Source organism: Antechinus flavipes, chromosome 1 (genome assembly GCF_016432865.1).
Source record: "Antechinus flavipes isolate AdamAnt ecotype Samford, QLD, Australia chromosome 1, AdamAnt_v2, whole genome shotgun sequence".
Taxonomy (NCBI): Eukaryota; Metazoa; Chordata; class Mammalia; order Dasyuromorphia; family Dasyuridae; genus Antechinus; species Antechinus flavipes.
In genome coordinates, this window is record NC_067398.1 from 694,838,795 (window position 1) to 694,861,341 (window position 22,547).

Here is a 22,547-nt window from a genome sequence, read left to right on the forward strand (position 1 = left end):
GTCCCAGTTTTCCCACATCCCCTCCAACATTCCGCATTATCTTTTCCTGTCATCTTAGCCAATCTGACAGGTGTGTAGTAGTGCCAGAGGTCTTCTTTAAAGAAAAAAAATGTTTAATTTTCCGTGTATAGATGCTGTCTCAGGAATCAGAAAGACTTAGATCTTGGCCTCTGATGCACATGGACTGTGACTCTGGATGAGTCATTTAACCTGAACCTGTAGGTATAGAAGGTGCCAACCTGCATCACTAGAGGGAATTTCCTTCACTTATCTACATTGAAATCAAGGGCCCGATTCCTTTCCCAGTTCTTTTTCTGTTGATGTCATCATGCTCATTTCTGAAAAATTTCCCTATTTCCATTTCAACAAAGTCTTTGTAAAAGATTGAAAAAAACATTAAAAAAATTTAGCAGGGAGCAGCTCGGTGGTGCAGTGGATGGAGCCCCAGCCCTGAAGTCAGGAGGACCTGAGTTCAAATCTGGTCTCAGACACTTAACACTTCCTGGCTGTGTGACCTGGCAAGTCACTTAACCCCGATTGCCTCAGGGGAAAAAAGTTTAGCAAACTAAATTACTATTGATTAGTGAAATGCAAATTAAGCACCTCTGAGGTACCACTTCTGCCTTTCAGATTGACTAAAATGTCAGGAAAAGATAATGCAGAATGTTGGAGGGGATGTGGGAAAACTGGGACACTGATACATTGTTGGTGGAATTGTGAACTGAGCTAACCATTCTAGAGAGCAATTTGAAACTATGCTCAAAGAGCTGTTAAATTATGAATACCCTTTGATTCAACACTACCGGATCTGTATCCCAAAGAAACTTAAAGGAGGGAAAGGGACCCACATGTGCAGAAATCTTTCTGTAGTGGCATAGACTCTACTGGGTCTCTATCTCAAAGAGATCAGAAGAAAGAGCAAAGGACCCACATGTATAAAAATATTTGTGGCAGCGCTTTTGTAGTGGCAAGAAACCAGAAACTGGGTGGATGCCCATCCGTGGGGGAATGATTAAGTTATGGGATATGAATATTATGGAATATTATTTTTCTGTAAGAAATGACCAGCAGGATGATTTCAGAGAGGCCTGGAGAGACTGACATGAACTGATGCTGAGTGAGATGAGCAGGACCAAGAGAATAGTGTATATAGTAACCACAAGATTATGTGATGATCAACTGTGATGGACATGACTCTTTTCAACAATGAAGTGATTCAAGGCAATTCCAATAGACTTGGGATGGAAAGTGCCAATTCACATCCAGAGAGAGAACCATGGAGACTGAATATGGATTGAAGCCTAGTGTTTTCACCTTTTGTTTTTTTGCTTTTGCTTTTTGTGCTTGTTTGTTGTTCCTTTCTCATGGTTTTTGCCTTTCAATCTGATTTTTTTTTCCCCCAGCATGGTGAGTATGAAAATGTTTAGAAGAATTGCACATGTTTAATCTAAAAAAAGTTGAGCAAAACTATCCAGTTATATGTGATAACATATGCTGTGTCTATGTGCCTAGCTCCCTGCTTCTTCAGTGAAGGGAGAGAAATATATTTTCTCATCCTTGACGGAGGTCTTGGATAGAGCGTAGTACCCTGAGTCAAAGAAGATCCAAGTTCCAAAGCAGCCTTGTATACTTAAAAGCTATGTGACCTTGGGTAAGTCACTTAATATATTTGCCTCAGTTTCCTCATCTGTAAAATAAGGATATTCATAGCACTTACCTCTTGGAGGTGTTGTGAGGACAAAATTAGATAATATTGTAAAGCACTTAGGGCAGTAGCTGGCACATAGTAAGTGCTATATAAAGACTTATGAAATAATTTCTGTAAAGTATTTTTGAATCTTAATGTGTTAGATAAATGACGTGTTACTCTTATTCTTGTGGTTTATTTTCAGGATTGTGTCTTATTATAATTGAACATTTTTCCTTCTTATGTGTTTCTTTCATTTGACATTATAGTCATTATCAAAATTGTTTTCTGGTTCTGTTTTATTTCATGCTGCATCCGTTCACAGGACCATAAAACTGGAAGGGACCTCCGAGGTCTAGTTGCCACCCTGGTTTTATAGATGAGGAAACTGAGGAATAGAAATAACTTGCTTATGTTAGACAGATAATAAGTGGCAGAGCTGGGATTTGAAATGGGGTTTCTAATTTAGTAAATTTAGCATGCTTTCTAACATACCAACTGACTTGCTCATGGTTACATAGGAGGTATGTGGCAAAAATGGGATTTGAATCCAGGTCCTTGGGCTTCGGAGTCACTGTTCTTTCTACTGTATTTTGTTACCTGCCTATGGTATACCAGGCTTCTCATGTTTCTCTGAATTATTCATAGTCATAATTTCTTAAGAGTGGAGCTTAACAGTGTAACTCACGTATAACCTGGTGCTCGGACTCCACTTCTATTATCTTTGAACTGACTCATTTACACTCGACTAAAACTCACACTGAAAAGTACTAAGAGTTTCACCAGAGTATAAGATAACCACGGGTGTCATCACTTAGCGACTACTCAACTTTCATTGTCCTAGGGATAACACTGATGTAAGGCGATTACTCTTCAATTTCTTAATGCTGTAGCTTTTAAGCCTCTCTCCTGATGTGCTTCCCATCTATCTCAGGAATAATAGGAAGGTCACAGTCCCTCCACAAACCTGGCTTATCCGTATTCTTATGCCAGTGAACACAATAATTGTGAAAGGGAAGTGGGCACACCCAGGAACATAACAACGGGAAACCTAGACTGAGCTCTTTAGTAATCATTGTGTACTTCTCTGCTAGAATTTCCCCTTTTGCTCCTCATAGCTTCTGCTTTTCAGCTACTTTTTGGCTGCAGATGCGGTGTTGAGCTCTTTTAGCAGATAGCTGCTCATAGCGGGGCGCTGAAAAAGTGTTACTCTCTTTTAGCAAAATTTATTAGCACGAAGTTCTTTAGGTGAAAAGCAGTTATCTTAAGTCTGAAATCTGCCGAGAGACAATAAGGAAGCACCGAAGCTTTTTGAGCATGGTGACAGCCGTATTTTAGGCAGATCATTTTAGTAGCAACATGGTACCTTATTTCCTTCAATTCAGTAAGTAGGCTGCATGATTTGAATGCCTACTACTGTTTGAAGAGGAGAAAAGGAAGGGAACAAGGATTTATTAAGTACTACACACTTTACTAAGTGCTTTACAAATACTTCATTTGATCCTCACAAAAACTGTAGGAGGTAGGTGCTATTATTATCCCCATTTTACAATTGAGGAAACTGAGACCAAGGTTAAGTGACTTGTTCTGGGTCACCCAGTAAGTTTCTGAGACTGGATTTGAATGCATGTCTTCCTGATACCACCTAGCAGCCAAAAATAATAGCTGCCAGAGGCAGCTGTCCCTGGAATCAAAAGGACTGAGTTCAAATCCAGCCTCAGACACTTGACTAGCTGTGGGATCCTGGGCAAGTCCCTTTATCTCAATGAGCTCATAAAAATAAATAAATATTAGTTGCCAGAATGAAAAATGGATAGAAGCTGGTACTATGCAACTTCCAAACTTATTACAAAAGTACAGGTCTGAGTATAGCCCACCCTTTCTCAAGAAGCTCCAGTGGATCTCTATTGTCTCCAGGATCAATACAAACCCTTATATTTGGCATCTGGAAGTCCTTCAAAGTCTGGATTCATCCTTGGTAATACGGAGGATGGACTGGCAAGGAAAAAGAATGGAGGCAGGCAGACCAAGAAGAAAGCTGCTGTAATGATCTGATGATGAGTCTCAAGCAGGATGATAGTTGTCTGTTGTGAAGGTAGAAATAACAACTGATTGGATGTGAGAGCTGATGGAGAGAAAGGAAGAGTCAAAGGTGCCTCTGGGGTCACAAACCTGGGTGATTCCTAGGATTGGCAGCTTAATGGATGTGAGAGCTGATGGAAAGAAAGGAAAAATAAAAGGTGCCTCTGAAATTACAAATCTGGGTGATTACAAAAGTCATGGTGATTGACAGAAATAATAGAGTTTAGAGAATGGAAGATTTTGGGTAAGATGAGTTCTATTTTTTCTCCAGAAAAGTTTGAGATGTTACAGGTTATCCAGGTGCAATCCCTGACAAGCAGAGGGTGAAAGAGACTTTAGAGTCCAGTGGAGAGATTAGGGCTTTGAGAGTTCGTGGAGATAATTTCTGAACCCGTTGGTATTGATGAGATCACCGGGAGAGAGGATATAGGGAAAACATGGGCTGGGTCATAAGCTAAAGAGTTTGTCAGATGGGAAAGAAGAAAATCGAGAGCAGATTTATAGGAACCTTCCAAAGAGACAGTGTGGGAGGAGGGAGGAGTGGATAGGGCCAGAGGCTGCAGAGAGGGCAAATAGATGAAGACCAAGAAAAAGCCCTTAACTTTAGCATTTAAGAGACATTAGGGAGCAATTTCAGTAGAAGGAGGAGGACAGATTGGAAGTGATTGAATACTTTTGTCATTTTTCCTTTTGTTTTCTGTAAATCACTTCACGATTCTCCAAAGGAGAACCAGGATACCAATTTCTCCTCATCTCCATCAGTATTGGATTTCTGTAGCTTTTATCATCATGCTAATTTGATGGGTGTGAGCCTATATCTTCATTTTCATTTCTCTTATGATTAGAGATTGGAACTCTGTTTTTAGGGAGTGGTTGAGGGTTTACAATTCTTCAGAAAACTATTTGTTGTTATCTTTTGGCCATCTATTTATTTTGGAAAGATCCTGATGTCTTCAAGGTAGGGACTAGAATGGGGTCCAATTATCAGACTAAAAAATTCTTCCTCTGAGAGCTTCCCCCTAGAGAGGTGGTTGAAAGTCTAGCTGTGAAACCTTATCCCCGAGACCAGCCTGGCAGGTCGGGTATCACGGGATTTCAGAGCATGACAGTGCCACTAGACTGTGCCAAAATACTGGAATTGAAGCCTTAACCCCTGATGTCCCAGCAGACTGGGAGCCTCAGAACCACCTCCATCTCAGAGAGCAATTTGGTTTTGCATTAGGGATTGACCCAAAACCCTCAGCCCATGACTTGAAATGGAGGCAGTTAAATTCAATTTAATACAACAAATATATATAAATTCAATGCACATTGTGTGCCAAGCACGGTACTGAGTGCTCAGAGTTCATGATATTCAAGTTGAAAGGAACCTAAAAGGGCATTTGGGCCAATCCCCTCATTTACAGATGAGGAAACTGAGCCTGAGAATAGTGAAGGGATTAATGTCACAAGAATGAAATTGTTCCTGCCTCTAGGGAGCTTACATCAAAGTTAGGATACCAGCAGGGAGTAGGGGATGGGGATAACAAATGTCTTTGTTTGTTTCCTTTTGATCTCTATAGCTTTTCATCTGGAAAAAGCTAGTTTGCTGGTAAACATCGGGCTAATGAAGCAGGGTTAAGTAATATATAAATAAAGAAATATATATATATATATATTTTCATATAACACACATATACACAGAGAGAATAGATAGGTGATGCAATGGATGGATGCCAGTCCTGGAGGCAGGAGAACCTAATTTAAATCCAGTCTGAGTTTAAACTCACTATCTGTATGACCCTGGGCGAGTCACTCAACCCTGTGTGCCTCTGTTTCCTCATCTGTAAAATGAGCTGGAAAAGGAAATGGCAAACCACTCCATTATCTTTGCCAAGGAAACTCCAAATTGGGTCAAGGAGAGCTGGATATAACTGAAACAACATATATTGAGACCAGGGGCAGCTAGGTGGTACAGTGGATAGAGAGCTGGTCCTGAATTCAGGAGGACCTGAGTTCAAATCCGACCTTAGATGTGAAACACTTCCTAGTTGTGTGCAAGTGTTACTTGCACTTGGGCAAGTCACTTAATTCCAATTGTCTCAAAAACAACAACAAAAAACTCAACAACACATATATTGAGACAGACACATCCCTGAGATGTGATTGGTGAGGGAATGACCCTGGGGAGACCAATAGAAGGAAATCCTTTCTGCTGCCTGGGTAGTCTCAGAGAGTTATCTGGAACACAAGGGACTTAAATGACTGCCTAAGATGGCACAGCCTTCCTGACTCGGGGCTGACTTTCTTCCATACTTCCACAAATAGAAAAGGAAGTTCTTTTTTATTAATATTTTTATTAAAGCTTTTTATTTTCAAAATATATGCATAGATAAGTTTTCAACATCCACCCCTGCAAAACCTTGTGTCCACATTTTTTTCTCTCCCTTTCCCCCAACCCCTCCCCTAGATGGCAAGTAGTTCAATATAGATTAAACATGTGCAGTTCTTTTAAACATATTTCCACAATTCTCTTGCTGAGAAAACTCAAATCAAAAAAGAAAAAAATGAGAAAGAAAACAAAATGCAAACAAACAACAACAAAAGTGAAAAATCCTGTGTTGTGCTCCACACTCAGTTCCCACAGTCTCTCTCTGGGTGCAGATGGCTCTCTCCATCACAAGACCATTGGAACTGAATTACCTCCCAGTTGAAAAGAGCCCCGTCCGTCTGAATTGACCATCACATAATCTTGCTGTTGCCGTGTGCAACGATCTCCTGGTTCTGTGTATTTCACTTACTGTTACAAATGTTCCTGTGTTCTTTTGCAATATTTGTGTCCATAATGCATCTTGGATGGAGTTGTGAACGAATCCAGCCGTTTTGGAGATCAATATGGAACTATGCCCAAAGGGCTATAATACTGTACGTGATACTGTACATGGCAACAGCAAGATTATGTGATGATGAATTCTGGTGGCTCTTTTCATCTGGCAGGTAATTCATTTCCAATGATCTTGTGATGGAGAGAGCCACCTGCACCCAGAGCGAGAACTGTGGGGACTGAGTGTGGATCACTTAGGTCCTTTTCAGAAAAGGGAGTTCTTACAAAGTAATTTCAAGGTGGGGAGAGCACCGGCAGCTAGGGGGATCAGACAGTGTCAGCCAGGAGATGGTACTTAAAAGGTAATGGAAGTGAGGAGGGAGGGCATTCCAGGCGTGGGGGATGTTTATCCAGAGATACCGAGGCAGGAGGTGGATGTCAGCCCGGCAGAGCAGCTTGTAAGCGGCTTTGGCTGGAAGGGAGAATGTGTGAGTAGGGGATGGGGAAGGGACTGGACTTGGGATTTCATCGGTAGAGGGGTACCCCAGGGAGCAGACTCTTCCCGGCGCAGATCAGCATCTTCTCAGTGACTTATTAGAAACTTGCACGTTGCCGAGCGTTTAGGTATCTTGACCCTAGGTTGCAGAGGCTTCTGTTTTCTCTGCCCACTGCACCATCCTGCCTCCCATGTGAGTGGAACCAGTGTGAAATCAGCCTGGGCAGATTAGGTTGCAACCAGATTCGTCAGAGAAATTTCTTGTTTATTCTGGAGGCAAAAGGGAGCCTGAAAAGCTTCACAAGACTGGGAATGGATGAAGAAACATCCCCAAGTCTTTAGTAAGCACTTTCTACGTGCAGAGCACCGTGCTAGGAAGTGGGGTTCCGAATGGAGAAGTCAGAGGTCCTTGCCCTTGGGGAGCACACATTCTGTCGGGGAGACGGCAGCTGTGTGTACGGTTTCAGCCGATGGGGACCTCAGGATGCGGGGACAGCAGATGGTGGGCGCCGCTTCCCTAGGGCCATTTTCACAGACAGAAGTGCGTATTTCCCATGGTGAGTTGGAGAGCACCGAGGATTTGGGCAACAAGAACCTTCTTTTCTGGGTCTTCAGGAGCTGTGACTGGTATTCAGTGGATCAATGTCTAGCTCCATCCCCTGGATGATAGATAGGGGCACTGGCTGTCATTCTCAAGGCCCTTGGGTTCAGGAGGTTCTCACTGAGGTCTAGGGGAGATGGTGGTCAAGGTGGCGATTTGACCGTGGCACATGCTGCCTCCTGTGCTCCCAGTGCATCTGGCTATTTAAGCTGTGCTGGCTCTGGGTGGCAGTTGGTAGGGATGGCTACTCCTCCTCAGGAGCTGCTTCCCTGATAATGGCTGTTAGGGCTGGGCTGGAAGCAGGATTGGCATGTTTTCTCTTGGTTTTGAATGGGGGGGCCTTGGTATGCCTTAAATTTTGTCCTGAGCTATCACCACCAGGGAGTGATGTGGTCAGACCTGTGCCTTAGGGATAGCACTTGGGCAGTCTTCCCACCCACCTGGTGGAACAACCTCCTACACGAGGACTGCATTAGCTGGAATTTTCTGCCAGGATCTTTGTTGTAAGGGTTCCAAAGTCTGTTTGGGGCACCATGTTCTTCCCTGGGGCTCAAGGGCAAGATGACCTTACTCGCTAGGAGTGGCCCTCAGTCCTTGAGGGATGATTGTTTGCCTCAGATAGTCGCCTTGGGAAGAAGATGAGTTAGAATAAATTAAGCATTGGATTGGAGGGCCTCTGAGAACCACAGCTTTTCATCTAATCACAGATTCTCAGAAACAAAAGGCCACTTTAGTGGCCACCAAGCCCAGCCCCCCACCTGAAAAAAAATTCCCCATTATAAATATCCCCAATAAATGGTTATTCGGTCTTTGCTGGGGATGGGAGGGGGAGAGGATGATAGATGAGGTGAAACCCGTGTCTCCCAAGGGAGCCCATTCTTTAAAAACAACAACACCCAAAGCTGAAGTTTTATAATATCTTTTCCACATCATAGTCATTTCTTTTTTCTTTTCTTACTTTCTTCCTCTCTCCTTCCGTCCTTCCCTCCCTCCCCTCTTTTATTCCTACTCCCTCCCTCCCTTTCTTCCTGCCTTCCTTCCTCCTTCCCTCTTTTCCTCCTTCCTTCCCTCTCTCCCTCTCTCTGTTCTTTCATCCTTCCCTCCCTCCCTGGGATGAGGAAACAGAAAGGACAAGTAACTTGTCTGAGTTTACATAGACAAGGATATGCCTGAGTCAGGATTTGAACTCAGAGGTTCCTGATGCTCTGTCCATGGTACCACAGTGCTGCTCACAAATGTTCTTCCCTCTGCAGTCAATCAATACCCACTCCTTAGCGCCCGCTGTTTGCCATGCCTGTAAGTCTTCCTTTAAACTCCTCGTTTTTGCTGTTTCTTACGTGCTCTGAGGGTGCATCCCATCCGGGGACCTCAGCCCATTTGACTGTTTCCCAGGTCCCAAGATCTGGTGGACAGCATTGCCTGAGGCTTTGCTCTGGGGCTCTGGGCGGAGCGCAAAGCTCTTTGGGAAGGGGTTGGCTGGGCAGCTGCTGCCACAAGCCTGTGGTACGGGAGCTATTGTCTCCTAATCCCTCTCCTGCAGACTCTTGTGAGGCTTCAGCCTCCCACGTATATTTGGCTGAGGTGGGAGGTTGGGAGTTTCAAGGTCAGCAGTTCCAGGACAATTTCTACTTGGTTTCCTGGAAAAAGCATGAAGATTATTCTGGGATATGAGGGTATTGAGCCCCCTGGGAAGGATTCCTGATTGGGGATTTTTGAAGCTCTATTTCCCCTAGGACCAGGGTTCCCTCGAGATCAGTTAATACTGGGGTATTCCTAAAGATGGTATATTGGAAAGGTCATAGGATTAGGGTCAAAAGACAAAAGAGTTCGAATCTGTGTAAATCCACTCAGTCTCCTGGGTGTTCATTTCCTCATCTGTGAAATGAAGGGACTATGGCATTCTCAGTTCTGGAAAGGACTTAAAAAGTTGTCTCATCTCCTCTTCCACTCATTCCTTCCATCTCCTCATTTGCCTCCCTAACAATTAATCGTCCAGCCTTGGCTGAATGTTTAACGACTGGCTCTCTGACAGGACACACTTTCCAGTGGAATCTGTGCTATTAATATTTTTTTTCCATCACTTGAGTCTAGATAATTAACAAAACAATGAATCAAATCGTGATTTGTAAAGCACTTTTGGAAAGTACTTTATGTCTCATTTGGTCCTTATGATGACTCTGGGAGGTAATTGGCTCCATTTTACAAAAAAGGAAACTGAGGCTAAGGGAGATTATATAAATTATCCAGGGTCGCATGGGTAGTAAGTGGCTGAATCTGAATTTGAACTCAGGTCCCAAACCAAAGGGCTATCCAATGTGCTACCCGGCTGGTTCTGCACTGTGAACCTGTTCCTCCTTGGTGGGCATTTATTAAATGCCGTTTTGTCAGGCTCTGTGCCAAATGCTGAGGATTCAAATAGGAGCAAACAAGACAAACATTTGTCCTCGAGGAGCTTCTGTTCCAATGGGGGAAGCAACCTGGAAAAGGCTGTAGACTCCAGATACATTGAGCAGCTGGAAGGTTGGGGGCAGGGATGGGGGAGATGGGGAGGGGGGGAAACGACAAAGGGGAGGAGCAGGTCCATACCCTTGATTGGAACCCAGCTGCCTGGGCTCTCAGACACAAGATTCTACCTCCACCATCCTTCTCCTAGTCAGCAGAGCCGGGAGCTGTCCTTGCCCTGGAGTGTAAATCGATAATAATTTCCCTGCTGCAGAGAAAAATCTCCCTTGATGGTTTCTGGAGTGACACCTTGGGCATTTATTTTACAAAAAGGCTGCAGTTCCCTCAGGCAGAGGCAGGGGAGGGAAATCGATGGGAGGCTTCCAGCAGTTTTTCTCAGGCCTATTGGGAAGAGCCTGAATGACTGTTCTGAAGGGAAACTGGGAGGAGGGGCCTAGGTCTCTTCTGGTGTCCTGCCTGCTCCATGGGCAAAGCAGAGTAGAGGGGGCTTCAATGTCTTCGAGTAGAAACTCCTGCCTTCCTCTCTCTCTCCCTCCTTCTCTTCCCTTAGCCCTTTTCTCCCTTCCACTTCCCTTCCTTTCTCTTCCTTTTTTCCTTCCTGTCTTTCTTCCTCCCTCCCTTTCTCCCTCTCTCTTTTCCTTCCTTCCTTCCTTCCTCCCTTCCTCCCTCCCTCCCTTCCTCCCTTCCTCCCTCCCTTCCTTCCTCTCTTCTTTCTCCCCTCCCTCCTTCCTTCATTTGGGAGGTGTGGGGGATAGATCACAGAGGGGACATGACGCCTGCAAAGCATTTAGTAAATTATCAAGTCCTATACAAACGTCTGCCCTTTGCAGCCTGGCACCCAGGAGGACGTCAAGCTTGCGGTGGGTGCGAGCCCCTGATTTCTCAGAGAGGGGCACTGAGCCCCAGTGATGTCCTTTCCCTCTCCCCCTCCCCCCCAGTGCAGGTGGTAGTTGCAGCCCTGGGATGTCCATGAGCTGGAAGGACAAAATGCGCTTCTCTGGCTTCCAGGAGGATTGCGCCTCCCCCCCAGGATCCCGCCGTGGCCCGGGGCGCCGCTAACGCTCCCCCCTCTCCCCAGGTCGGAGCTGTCGGATGGGAGACCCCCCGCAGACCGGATGAAGCCGCCGCGGGCACCATGTCATCATGTGTCACTAGCCAGCCCGCCCCGGCCCCTTCGGAGCGGCCCGCGGCCCGGGATGAGCCCCCAAAGCCCTGCGAGGCCCTGCACGGGCTCTCGTCGCTGAGCCTCCACCTGGGCAGCATGGAGTCCTTCATCGTGGTGACGGAGTGCGAGCCCGGCGGGGCCCAGGGCCAGGCCCGGCCGGACGAGCAGATGGAGCAGGGCGGGGCGCAGGAGGACGCTCTCCAGGCCCCCGCGGCCCCCGGGCCCCAGGCCCGGCCCCTCCTCTCTGGCCGCAAGCTGTCCCTGCAGGAGCGCTCGCAGGCCGCCCAGTCCCCCGGCGGCAGCGGGGGCGTCAACGGCCGCTTCATCTACCCCTCTCTTCCCTACTCTCCCGTCAGCTCCCCCCAGTCCTCCCCCCGGCTCCCCCGCAGGCCCACCGTGGAGTCTCGGCACGTCTCCATCACGGGGATGCAGGTAAGCAGCGCCCAGACGCCCAAGCTCTCCTCCCTTTTCCGGCCCATGGGGGAGGGGGGCGATAGAGCTTCCTTAGAAGCTGCCTTAGAGTAGACCTCTCTTCCCATTTTGTGGAAGACAAAACTGAGGCGGAGGAGATGAATGACGGCTCAGAATCACACCACTAGTAAGTGCCTCAGGGAAGATTGGAAGCCAGGGTCTAAGTCCTGAGAACTTCCAGCTTTTCCTCCCTCAACTCGCCTCATTCTCGTGACCCCTCCTTTCCTCCTGCTCGTAGTATGGGGCTAGAAAAACCTTAGCCTGACAACTGGTGATGAACTCCTGCTCTTAGACTAGCTAGCAATGTTGTCTATTATGCTGATATTATTTATCTCTTATGTTGTAATTAATTGTGATCTATAAGGGATTAAACTCTGCCGAAGGTACAGCAATAGCCAGAGACTGAGAGACAGGACTCGGGCCCTGCCCCGGGAGTTTCCAGGCTGCCGGAAAGGAAATTCCTCCCAGGCAAAGATCTTTTTGTGCATGGTTTTTGTAGTCTAGCACCTAGGATGACAGGCTGTCTGGCACACAGAAGGTGCTTAATAAATGCTCATTAGGACGGCTTAGGTAAAACACCAGTACAGATTGCACTTTGTGGTGTGCTTTAGCTCACTAATGCACTGATCCTGGGCTGCCTAATAACGCTGTGTCAGAGCTGAAGGAGAAAGGGGTTCTTTGCTAGAACAACCAAGGAAGGCTTCCAGGAGGAGGCTGCCTTTCACGCTATGTCAGATCTGAAGGGGAAAGGTATTTTTTCCTAGAACAACCAAGGAAGGCTTCCTGGAGGAGGTGGCCTTTCAATCTATGTCAGATCTGAAGGAGAAAGGTGCTCTTTGCTAGAACAACAAGGAAGGCTTCCAGGACGAGGCTGCCTTTCAAGCTATGTCAGATCTGAAGGGGAAAGGTATTCTTTACCAGAACAATCAAGGAAGGCTTCCTGGAGGAGATTGCCTTTCAAGATATGTCAGGTCTAAAGGAGAAGGGTGTTCTTTGCTAGAACAATTAAGGAAGGCTTCCTGGAAAAAGTTGCCTTTCAAGCTATGTCAGATCTGAAGGAGAAAGCTGTTCTTTACCAGAACAATCAAGGAAGACTTCCCAGAAGAGGTTGCCTTTCAAGTTAAGTCAGATCTGAAGGAGAAAGCTGTTGTTTACTAGAACAATCAAGGAAAGCTTCCTGGAGGAGGTTGCCTATGAGATGGACTTTATGGGATGACCAGCATTTCTGGTGGCAAGAGTGAGAAAGAAGGGAGGGCATCCCAGGTGTAAGGAAGAGCCTGAACATAACAGAGTTCCGAGAACACAGCAAATGTTCACGGGATGGTCCAGTTATATGCATGAAAGGTAGTCATCTAAGATGAGCCTGGGCGAGCGAGGTGCTCCTAGGTTATGAAGAAAAGAGGAATGGGAGCCATGGAAAATTCTTGAGCACAGGAGTGAGAGGGTCAGATCTACCTGGAAGAATGATTCTTTGTAAAGGATAGATTGGAGGAGGGAGAATGAAGAAGTCTAGACTGTGGTAATCCAGGGACCACACTGTGTTCCTAGATGGGAAAAGAAAGAGAGGAGGATCCCTAAGTTGTAGATCTGGAAGACTTTCCCTAAAGGTGATACCACGGAGTCAGAAGGGGAAGTCAGGAGGCAGGGAAAGTTTGAAAAAGAAAAGAGGAAGTATGCCATTCAGTGCATATTGAATTTGAAGTGCCCAAGAGAAAACTAGAGATAATTTAGTCCCAACCTATTTTGCAGATGAAAAAATCATGCTCAGAGAGGTCAGTTTTTTGTTTGAGGTCCCATGGATGAGAAGTGTCAAGCCCCAGGGTTCTCTGACTCCAAATCCATGTTTTTTCCCAGAAGCCCACAATACTCTGCATGGAGGGAGCAGATGATTGCATCTGCCGTTTAATGGATTTCTCCTCCATTGTCTTCTCCCCCTCTCCAGCAGGAACTTCCTGAGCATATTTCCTAGAAGGCTAAACTTGGGAGCTTCTGGATTCCTGCCAGAACCTTTCCTGGGACAGGCCGCAGCTCCCCAGAATTAGGTCAGGCCATCCTGGAGCCCTTTCTTGGGAATGGTCTTTTCCAGATGGAGATAAATGAGACTCACGGAAGGGAAGGAGCGAGCCCCAAAGACAAAAGCTGAGCGAGCAGGATGAGAACGTGTCTCCTCACTCCTCAGTCCCACCTTCTTTTTACTCAAAGCTCTGGGTTAAGCCTCCTCCCTCCAGACCAGTTCTCGCATGGAGGCTCCTGGTTCAAATCCCCACGTCTGAGGCTTTGGGGACAAACCATTTAAACTGCGTGGCCTTGTTTCCATATCTCCGAAATGAAATTTTAGAGATGAAATCACCTCCCAAAGTAAAATGACAGGTGTGGAAACTGAGGCAAACAGGGTAAAGTGACTTAAATCTTCCCGATCCAGGCTTTGTGCTCTATCCACTATGGCGCCACCCAGCTGTCAGGATCCTATGACCTGGTTTAAATTTTGGTTCTCCTCTCAATACCCTTATGATTTTAGCCACTTAATTTCTTAAGCGTCATTTTTCTCACCTCTAATAGGAAGGGATAGAGGTTTCTCCAGGTCCTGTTCTAGATTTCCAGTCCTAATTAACGCCTCCCTCAGATTCCTCATCAGGCAAGGACTCCCGGGTGCATTATCTGAGCACCCGCCTGGCCCGGTTCCACATTGCTCATTTACCATCATGCTACGGTGTGAGCTGAAACTTCAGGTTTTTTTCAATCTGTATTTCCTTTAGGATTGTTGATATGTTATATTCTTTCTCACGGTAAGCCAATAGTTGGCAATTCTACATTATTAGAGAACAGTGCTATGTGCCCGGCACTGTGCTAAACATTTTACAAATATCTCATTTGATTCTCACAAACACCCCGGGAAGTAGGAGCTGTTATTGTCCCCATCATACAGATGAGAAAACTGAGGAAGGAAAAGTTAAGTAACATGCTTGGGATCACATAGCCAGGACCAACACTCTGTGCGCTATGGTATCCCATAATTGCCTTTCTTTTTTATATTCTTTGACCACTTCCCTACTGGCAACGGCTTTTATTCTTATATATTTATTAGTTGGCCATATATCCTGGACATCGGACCCTTGTCATCGATGTTTGATATAAAGTTTTCCCCCAATCTACCACTTTCTACTAATTCCAGTGGTATTAATTTTGTTTATGCCAAAATGTTTCAATTTCATATAATCAGAATTATCCATTTTATCTTACAATTAATTGCTTCTAGCCCTTGTTTGGTGATTAATAATTATAAAACTAGTAATAATTATAAAATTACTTCTAACTAATAATAATAGCAATAATAGTAATAGCATTTTAAATTTAGGGCCTGTTCCTTCCTTGCTCTGGATCTCATTTGCCTCCTTCTGGAAAAGATCATCCCCAGGGAAGGGTCGGGGATTGCTTCACCTAATTCTGGAGAGCTATAACCTCTCCCAGAAAAGGTTCTGAAAGGAACCTGCAGAGCTGAGCCATGGAATCCCAGCGTTCATTGAAAACCCCCAAGTTTAGCCTTCAAGGAAACACATCCAGGAAATTCAGGCCAGGTTGGAGGGGGGCAGGCAGAGGATGAATTCGTTAAATTCTTTACATATGTTATTTTATTCACACAAAAACTGTGAGGGAGGTGCAATTATTATCCTCATTTTAAAGATCAGGAAACTGAGGCAGACGGGCTAAGGGGCTTGCTCAGGCCACAGCTGGTACCTCAAGGCCACCTTGCTGCATTATTTATCTCTGGGGCCTGTGGCTCCTGTAGTACGGTTGCCAGGGGGTAGAAACAAAATGGGGGTTGGAGGTGGGGATACCCAGCCGAACATTTCAGAATCTGCCCCCAGAAGGGAGTGATTACCACAAGAACAGGAGGAAGTAAACAGGCTGAGTGTAAAAGCCCCAGCTTCCCTAATTACGAGTTTGGGAGGAAGTCACTGCAATTTCACCTGGGATGGGAAGAGCCATGTGGTTGAAAACCCAGGGGAGAAGGCAGCTCTGGACAGGCTGGGGACCCCGCCTGGATCACAAGGCCTGAAAAAACCCAGGAGGATTCTGGGGAGACCTGACAGCCACTCCCCATCTTCAGCTATTGGGTAGCAAAGGACTTAGGGTAGTTCCTTTGAAGAGAATGGAACCTCCCTGGGCCCTTATACATCCTGGAGCAAGGTGTTTGGGGGGAGGGTAAGGGGATACCTTACCAAGTCAGGTAAGCCAAGATTTCAGTTACTGGGGGGCCCTAACCTTATTCTGCAGCCATTGATAGAAGTCACATTATGTCTGGTCCTCTGAAGAAGAATCCCTTTTCAATGTAACTTTTATTTATTGTATTTTATTTTAATTTCTTATAAATTTTCATTTTCTTTTCTTTTTTAAAAAGCTTTTTATTTTCAACATATGCATTGATAGTTTTCAATATTCACCCTTGCAGATCCAGGATCTGAGGCTAGTTCTATCCATCAGGCAATACTGCCTTTTATAACATAAGATCTTTTGTTTTTATGATGCAATGTTGTTATTTAGTCATTTTCAGTTTTGTCCAACTCTTTGTGATCTCATTTGGGATTTCCTTGCCGTTTCCAGGTCACAGTGCCCTCTTAGCTGGGCAAAAGCTTGGAGATGTGGTCCCTTAGAGCCCCGATCTCTTTGTTGGGCCAATTGCACCTTCTGTGGCTCTTGAGCAATGAATAGAGATCGCTAGTATTGGAGTCAGGGAGACCTGAGTTCAAATTCTGCCTCTGTGACCATGGACAAGTAATTTAAACTTTGCCTCAGTTTCCTGAACTGTAAAATCAAGATAATATTACCTTCCTTACCAGGCTGAGATAGTATTTGTAAAGTGCTTTGTAACCCTTATAACATTATATTATACAACATTATATATAATAAATATATAGTAACACAATAATTATGTATAATATATTATGTTCTATAATATACAATATAATATGTTATATTTTATATAACACATGTTATATAACAATATGATAATAAATAAAACATAACATTATATGTAATATAAATAATAAATATATAATAGATACCATCATTGTAATTATAGATGTATATAATATATGTATATTACAGATATGATAATTACACATGATATATATTATATGATGCTTTATAATAGATAATATAATGCATTATATGTTATATAATTTAACATATATATTATATAACATGTAATATAATATACATGACATCATATTAATATTAACTATTGTTGTTGTTGTTATGACTGCTTTGTTTTCTACTTTGCAAAGGGATTTTGCTGGAGAAGAAGGGCAGTAACACTTTTTTTCTACTTTCTTTCGCTCTAATGGCCCATGAATTGCTTCCTGGGGCTCTCCCGACTTTCCTCTTCAGGGCATCAGAGTGCAGACATTTTGTGAGTGTCTAGGAGGTCTTGGAGCCCACCTCCTACTGTCTGGGCTTAGCCAGAAATATCTTTTAGGTGTTTTTTTAAAACTTCTATTTTTGCCCCCAGTTTATAATTATTTATTTTCTCTTCCTCCTTCCCTCCTACCCCTTAATAGGGAAGCCTCTGACATTTTCTCCCTTGTCTTCCTGTCTCCCCTACAGGATTGTGTACAGCTTAATCAGTATACGCTGAAAGATGAGATTGGGAAGGTAAATAAAAAGAGGGGCCTGTTGGGGTCTGGGCTGGTGCTTCCCAGATACTAGAGGGGGGTGTGGGAGGAGGAGGAAAAGGAGAGATGGGTGAGGGGGGCTCCCCTAGAGGAGGGGAGGATTCCGTTGTTTGGTGCTGTTGCTTTTGACGGGTTTCTTTGTTTTGTTTTGATTTTTAAAAGAAAATTAAAGTTATTTCTGTAAGAAAAAATCCTATTGAGCCACTAAGTGGTAAAGATATTGTCCCATTGTAGTCATGAATGAGCCAGAAGGAATCTTAGGAGCATCTAATCCCATCTGGACTTGGGTCAGATCTTCACTAAAGCGAGCCAGACAAATGGTTTTTCAGCCTTTGCTTGAATATCCCATTGAGATCACCTGGGTGGGGAAACTGAGACCCAGGAAGGGAGGCTTGAGGTCCCAGGAGTTGGCAAGAGGCAAAGAAAAAGAATCTGTTTCACAGCCACTGACTTGGGAAACATGGCGGTCTCCAGGGAGGAGTGGAGGGGAGTATGGTTGCTTCAGGTCAGCCCATGACCTGAGGATTTGGTGCACAACGGAGCACAGATTTAGAGTTGGAAAGGATTTTAGAGATCATTGAGGTCATCCCTTTCATTTTACAAATGAGGAAACCGAGGCACAGGGGTTAAATGACTTGCCTGAAGTAACCCAGCTAATAAATGTCTTCAGTGGAACTTGAACTCAGGCCTTCCCACTCCCCCATCTTGATTTCCCTGCTATACCCTCCTGGTGGCTGGAGCATCATGTCCCCCTAAGAAGGACAGGCCATTATTTCACACAGAGAGCGCTGGATAGATTCTCCATTGTTGTCTTTGGTGAGAGAAATACAAAGTATGTGTGTGGCTTCGTGCTTCGTGCTGAAGAAATAAATGATGTGGAAAAGACCCAGAGAAAATAATCATAATCTTGGGCTGGGCCCCGGCCTGCGGGAGAGGGGATTAGAGTGGCCAAGGAAGGCTGGGCTCAGCCCTGCAGGCTGGCTGGGAGCTGGAGAGGTGACCCTGTGGGGACGGCAGCTGGGACTGCTCCAGGACTTTGGGTGGGACTGTGGCAGGTTGCTCGGGGGGAATGCTCCTGCCCCCTGCCCAGGGCATGATGGGAGGGAGTGGAGGATCATGGATGTGCTCTCCTTCATTCAGGGTTCCTATGGAGTGGTCAAGCTGGCTTACAATGAAGACGACAATACTTACTATGTGAGTATCCGGCTTCCTGCCCCGGGGAGAGCTTTTCTGCACCTGCCAACTGCACAGATTCCTCGCTCCTGGCCCGATTAAACCTTTCCAACTCACTCCTTTTATAGATGGGGAAGCGGAGGCACAGGGAAGTGAGGAGGGATCGCTAATTTAGAAAGGGCAAGGGATCTAGAAGCTATCTTGTCCATCTTCCCCATTTTACAGATGAGAAAACTGAGACCAGAGAGAAGAAATGACGTGATCATACCATAGTTTTGGCACTTGAGTCCATCTCGTCCTCTCCCCAATTTACAGATTAGGAAACTGAGGCCCAGAAGTATCTATAGATTCAGAGCAGGAAGGGTCCCCCGAGGCCATGGAGGCGAACCTCTCCTTTTACAGATGGGGAAACTGAGGCCCTGAGTGGGGGGGGGGGTAGGGATGAAGACACTTGCCCCAAGTCCAGAGAGAGTAATAAGTGAGTATCCGAGCCAGGTTGGTACTTGGGTCCCAGCACTTTTTTCCACAGTGAGAAGGACAGAGACTTGGGTTTGCTGCTCACTGCTGTGTGGCTGAGCCAGTCACTCAATGCCTTTGGCCCTCTGTAAAATGGAGAGTTTGAACTACTCCTGATAGTAAGAGTGGTGACAAAAGCTGGCGTTTGTGTAGTCCTTTGGGGTTTGTGACATGGCCCACACACATTATCTCGTGTATCCTCCCAACAACTCTGAGAGACAAACACAATGATGGTTCTCATTTTACAAATGAAGCATCTGAGGCTGAGAGTGACAAAGGCAAACAACCGGTAAAGTTCTTAGGTGGGATTCGAACTTGGTTCTTCCTGCCTTCAAGTCTAACACGATACTCAGTGCTATCCAGTGGCCCAGGAGCACCAGAGGACCCTCCTGAGGAACCCTTTAGTGCTAAAGTGATGATATAATGATAATAATAATAATGGCATTTATGGGACACTTTTAAGGTTTACAAAATGCTCTACACATGTGATCTCACATGATCCTAGGAGCCATAGAATATGACCCTATGATGAAATCATCCTTATGTGTTCAGAAAATGCTTTTGTTCCCATTTTTGCAAATGGGGAAACTGAGGCAAGAGCTCGCCAAAGTCTCACAATGAGTTGTTGTCAGAGTTCCTCCTCTTTCGGTACATTTTCCAGTTGTCTTGCCCAAACCTGTCCCTTGGGCCCTTTCTTTGTTTGGAAGCCCTGGCCATGGGAGCTCCCCACCAGGCTGGGAGGATCCGATGGGGAGTTACTGTGTTGTTCTGCACTCAGAGCGGTGACTTGAGGCCACGGAGCCCAGGGAAGGCCGGGGCTCCTGGGCAGAATCCAGAGTGACTCATCAATAGTAACTTGGACCTTGGAACTTTTCTCTTCCAGGCCATGAAGGTGCTTTCCAAAAAGAAGCTGGTGCGGCAAGCGGGCTTTCCGCGTGAGTGTGTGGTCTTGGGATGGAAACTGTTCGAGGGAGGACTGGTTTGGGGGAATCCCACGAGTACCCCATGACCGAAGAGAGCAATCTAGACTGGATGGGAGCCCCTGAGGGGACTGGAAAGGAGATGTTTTCTCAGCCAGGCCTTTTAGTTCGGGCTGTCTCAGCCTCCCCTCCAGATGCTCTCCTTGGCTTCTGCCTCCACTTTTCCTCCCTTGGTCTCTGTATTCTTCCTTCCCCCAGCTTCCCTTCCAACCTCCACCTATTGGCCTCTACCTCCCTCCTTTCCCTGTTAACCTCCACTCTTCCCTCTCCTCCATTCCCCTCCCTTTGGTCTTTTTCTCCCCCTTTCTCCTCTTGGCCTCCCCTCTTTCTTTCCCCTTGGCCTTTTTTCTATCCCTCCTCCCTTTAGCTTCCATTCTTTCCTCCCCTGCCCTCCATCCTCCCTCCCCTTGGCCTCTACCTCCTCTCTTTTCTTCTTCCACACCCCTCCCCCTCACTTCCCCATCTGCCACTGGAAGAAGTACAGAAAGAGAAACAAATGATAATTTTGTTACTACCTTGTTAAGTTTAGTATCCACTGAAAAGAAACAATACTGTGTAAACAACTTCTCTACACAATCATTTGTTTGTCCATTGTGTGTGCAATGATTATGTTTGCTCATTATCATTCACAAGCAAAAGAAAATTGAAAAAACATCCAAGAAAAACATCCCGACTTCCCCCAATGTATAAATAGAGTAACTGGAAGACCTGCTGATCTTTGTTTTTTTGGCCACCATGTTGAGCTTGCAGCCCACTAAAATCCCCAGGCATTTTTCCAGACAAATGGCCATCTAAATTGTGCTTTCCCCGTCTTTCCCTCTTGTTCTCATTTAGGTGACTTTTTTTTTTTTTAATACAATTGTTAGTCTTTCCATTGATCCCTACTAAATTTCATTTTCTTTGATTTGGGCCAGGGGCTCCCTTGGCCCAGATTATCCAATCAGAAAGAAGAGGCATTTATGTTGGGTCTTAAAGCCTGGATGGGATATCAACAGGTCAGGGGGCATTTTGTGTATAAAGAATAATGTGAGAAAGGCAAGAAACAGGAGAACCTGCAAACCATACCAGGGGTCCTCAAACTATGCCCCGCGGGGCAGATGCGGCAGCTGAGGACATTTATCCCCCTCACCCAGGGCTATGAAGTTTCTTTATTTAAAGGCCCACAAAACAAAGTTTTTGTTTTTACTGTAGTTCAGCCCTCCAACAGTCTGAGGGACAGTGAACTGGCCCCCTATTTAAAAAGTTTGAGGACCCCTGCCGTAGGTGATAAGCAGACCAGTTGGATTGGGATGTATGGTGTGTAAATGGGAATAATGTAAAATTAGTCCTAAAAGGTTTATTAAAACCAGGTTGTACCTAGAAATGCAAGATCACAAACTTGATCTCCATCGAAGGCGCAGCAAGAAACTAGCAGAGACGTTGAGCAGTGGACAGGTCTCAGTATCCCATGTTCCCATTGCCAGACCTTTTCTGGGATGGTTAACTCTTCTTCCGGTCGCATCAGGTCCTCACAGTGTGGTATGTTTGTTCTTCCCTATCAGGCCGTCCCCCGCCCCGTGGTACCAAGCCTGCCTCCGAAGGCTGCATCCAGCCCAAGGGCCCCATTGAACAGGTCTACCAAGAGATTGCTATTCTCAAAAAATTGGACCATCCCAATGTGGTGAAGTTGGTGGAGGTGAGACACGGGGCAGTGGGAGGAGAAGGGTGAGGGCAGAGCAGCTTTGAGTTTAAGCCATCCGTATGGTAGAGAGGGAGAAGATATGAGGGCTGGTTTAGGAGACCTGGAGATGGCTGTAATCTGAGCTTTTGCCCAAGTACAGGGGTTACCTATATGCTGATGGCAGATCAAAAGCTGGCGAGGGACAAAATAAAATTATATTGCTATCTTTATTTATATGTTACCTACATTTATCAGCATATTCCTCTCATCACCCTTCCCAGAGACCCAATTTTTATAACAAAGAATGGATAAAAAGGGAAAGAAGCATTTTAGCAAAACAGACAACGGATCCAAAAAGATCAGACCTTATATATACAATATTTTCTATCCATAGTCCCTCACTTTTGCAAAGAAGGTAGAGGGAGGTGGGCCTCTTAATTAATTATACAGATGGTTATTTGCTTGCCTTATAATAAATGTGGAACGGCTAAGTAGCATCATAGTACCATAGCCAGCCTGGAATCAGGAATGTGCTTTCAGACACTTCCTAGTTGTGTGATCCTGGCCTAGTCATTTCATCCTGTTTGCCTCAGTTTCCTCATTTGTAAAATGACTTGGAGAAGGAAGTGGCCAACCACTCCAGTGTCTCTGCCAAGGAAAGCCCAACTGGGTCATGAAGTGTCACACAATGGAAATGACTCCACAACAATCACTAAACAAGACAGAGAAGCCCAGGAGCTGTAACTTCCTGGTCTCAGACTGGAACTTGATGCTTTGT

The 22,547-nt window shown here is 45.4% G+C and overlaps 1 protein-coding gene across 5 annotated transcripts in view; it reads left to right on the top strand.

The window, feature by feature from the left end:
• The window catches only part of CAMKK2 (calcium/calmodulin dependent protein kinase kinase 2), a 68,751-nt gene that overhangs the window by 15,174 nt on the left and 31,030 nt on the right, over positions 1–22,547 (top strand). For 4 of the 5 annotated variants that reach the window (XM_051972756.1, XM_051972757.1, XM_051972752.1 and 1 more), the window contains exons 2-6: positions 11,211–11,729; positions 17,373–17,420; positions 18,581–18,634; positions 20,013–20,064; positions 21,651–21,784. In XM_051972756.1, the coding sequence (XP_051828716.1) occupies positions 11,268–11,729; positions 17,373–17,420; positions 18,581–18,634; positions 20,013–20,064; positions 21,651–21,784 (750 nt within the window). In that variant the 5' untranslated portion in view covers positions 11,211–11,267. Of the gene's footprint in view, positions 1–1,631; positions 1,652–11,210; positions 11,730–17,372; positions 17,421–18,580; positions 18,635–20,012; positions 20,065–21,650; positions 21,785–22,547 lie in introns of those variants that run through there. The other variant, XM_051972753.1, reaches the window with a different exon arrangement.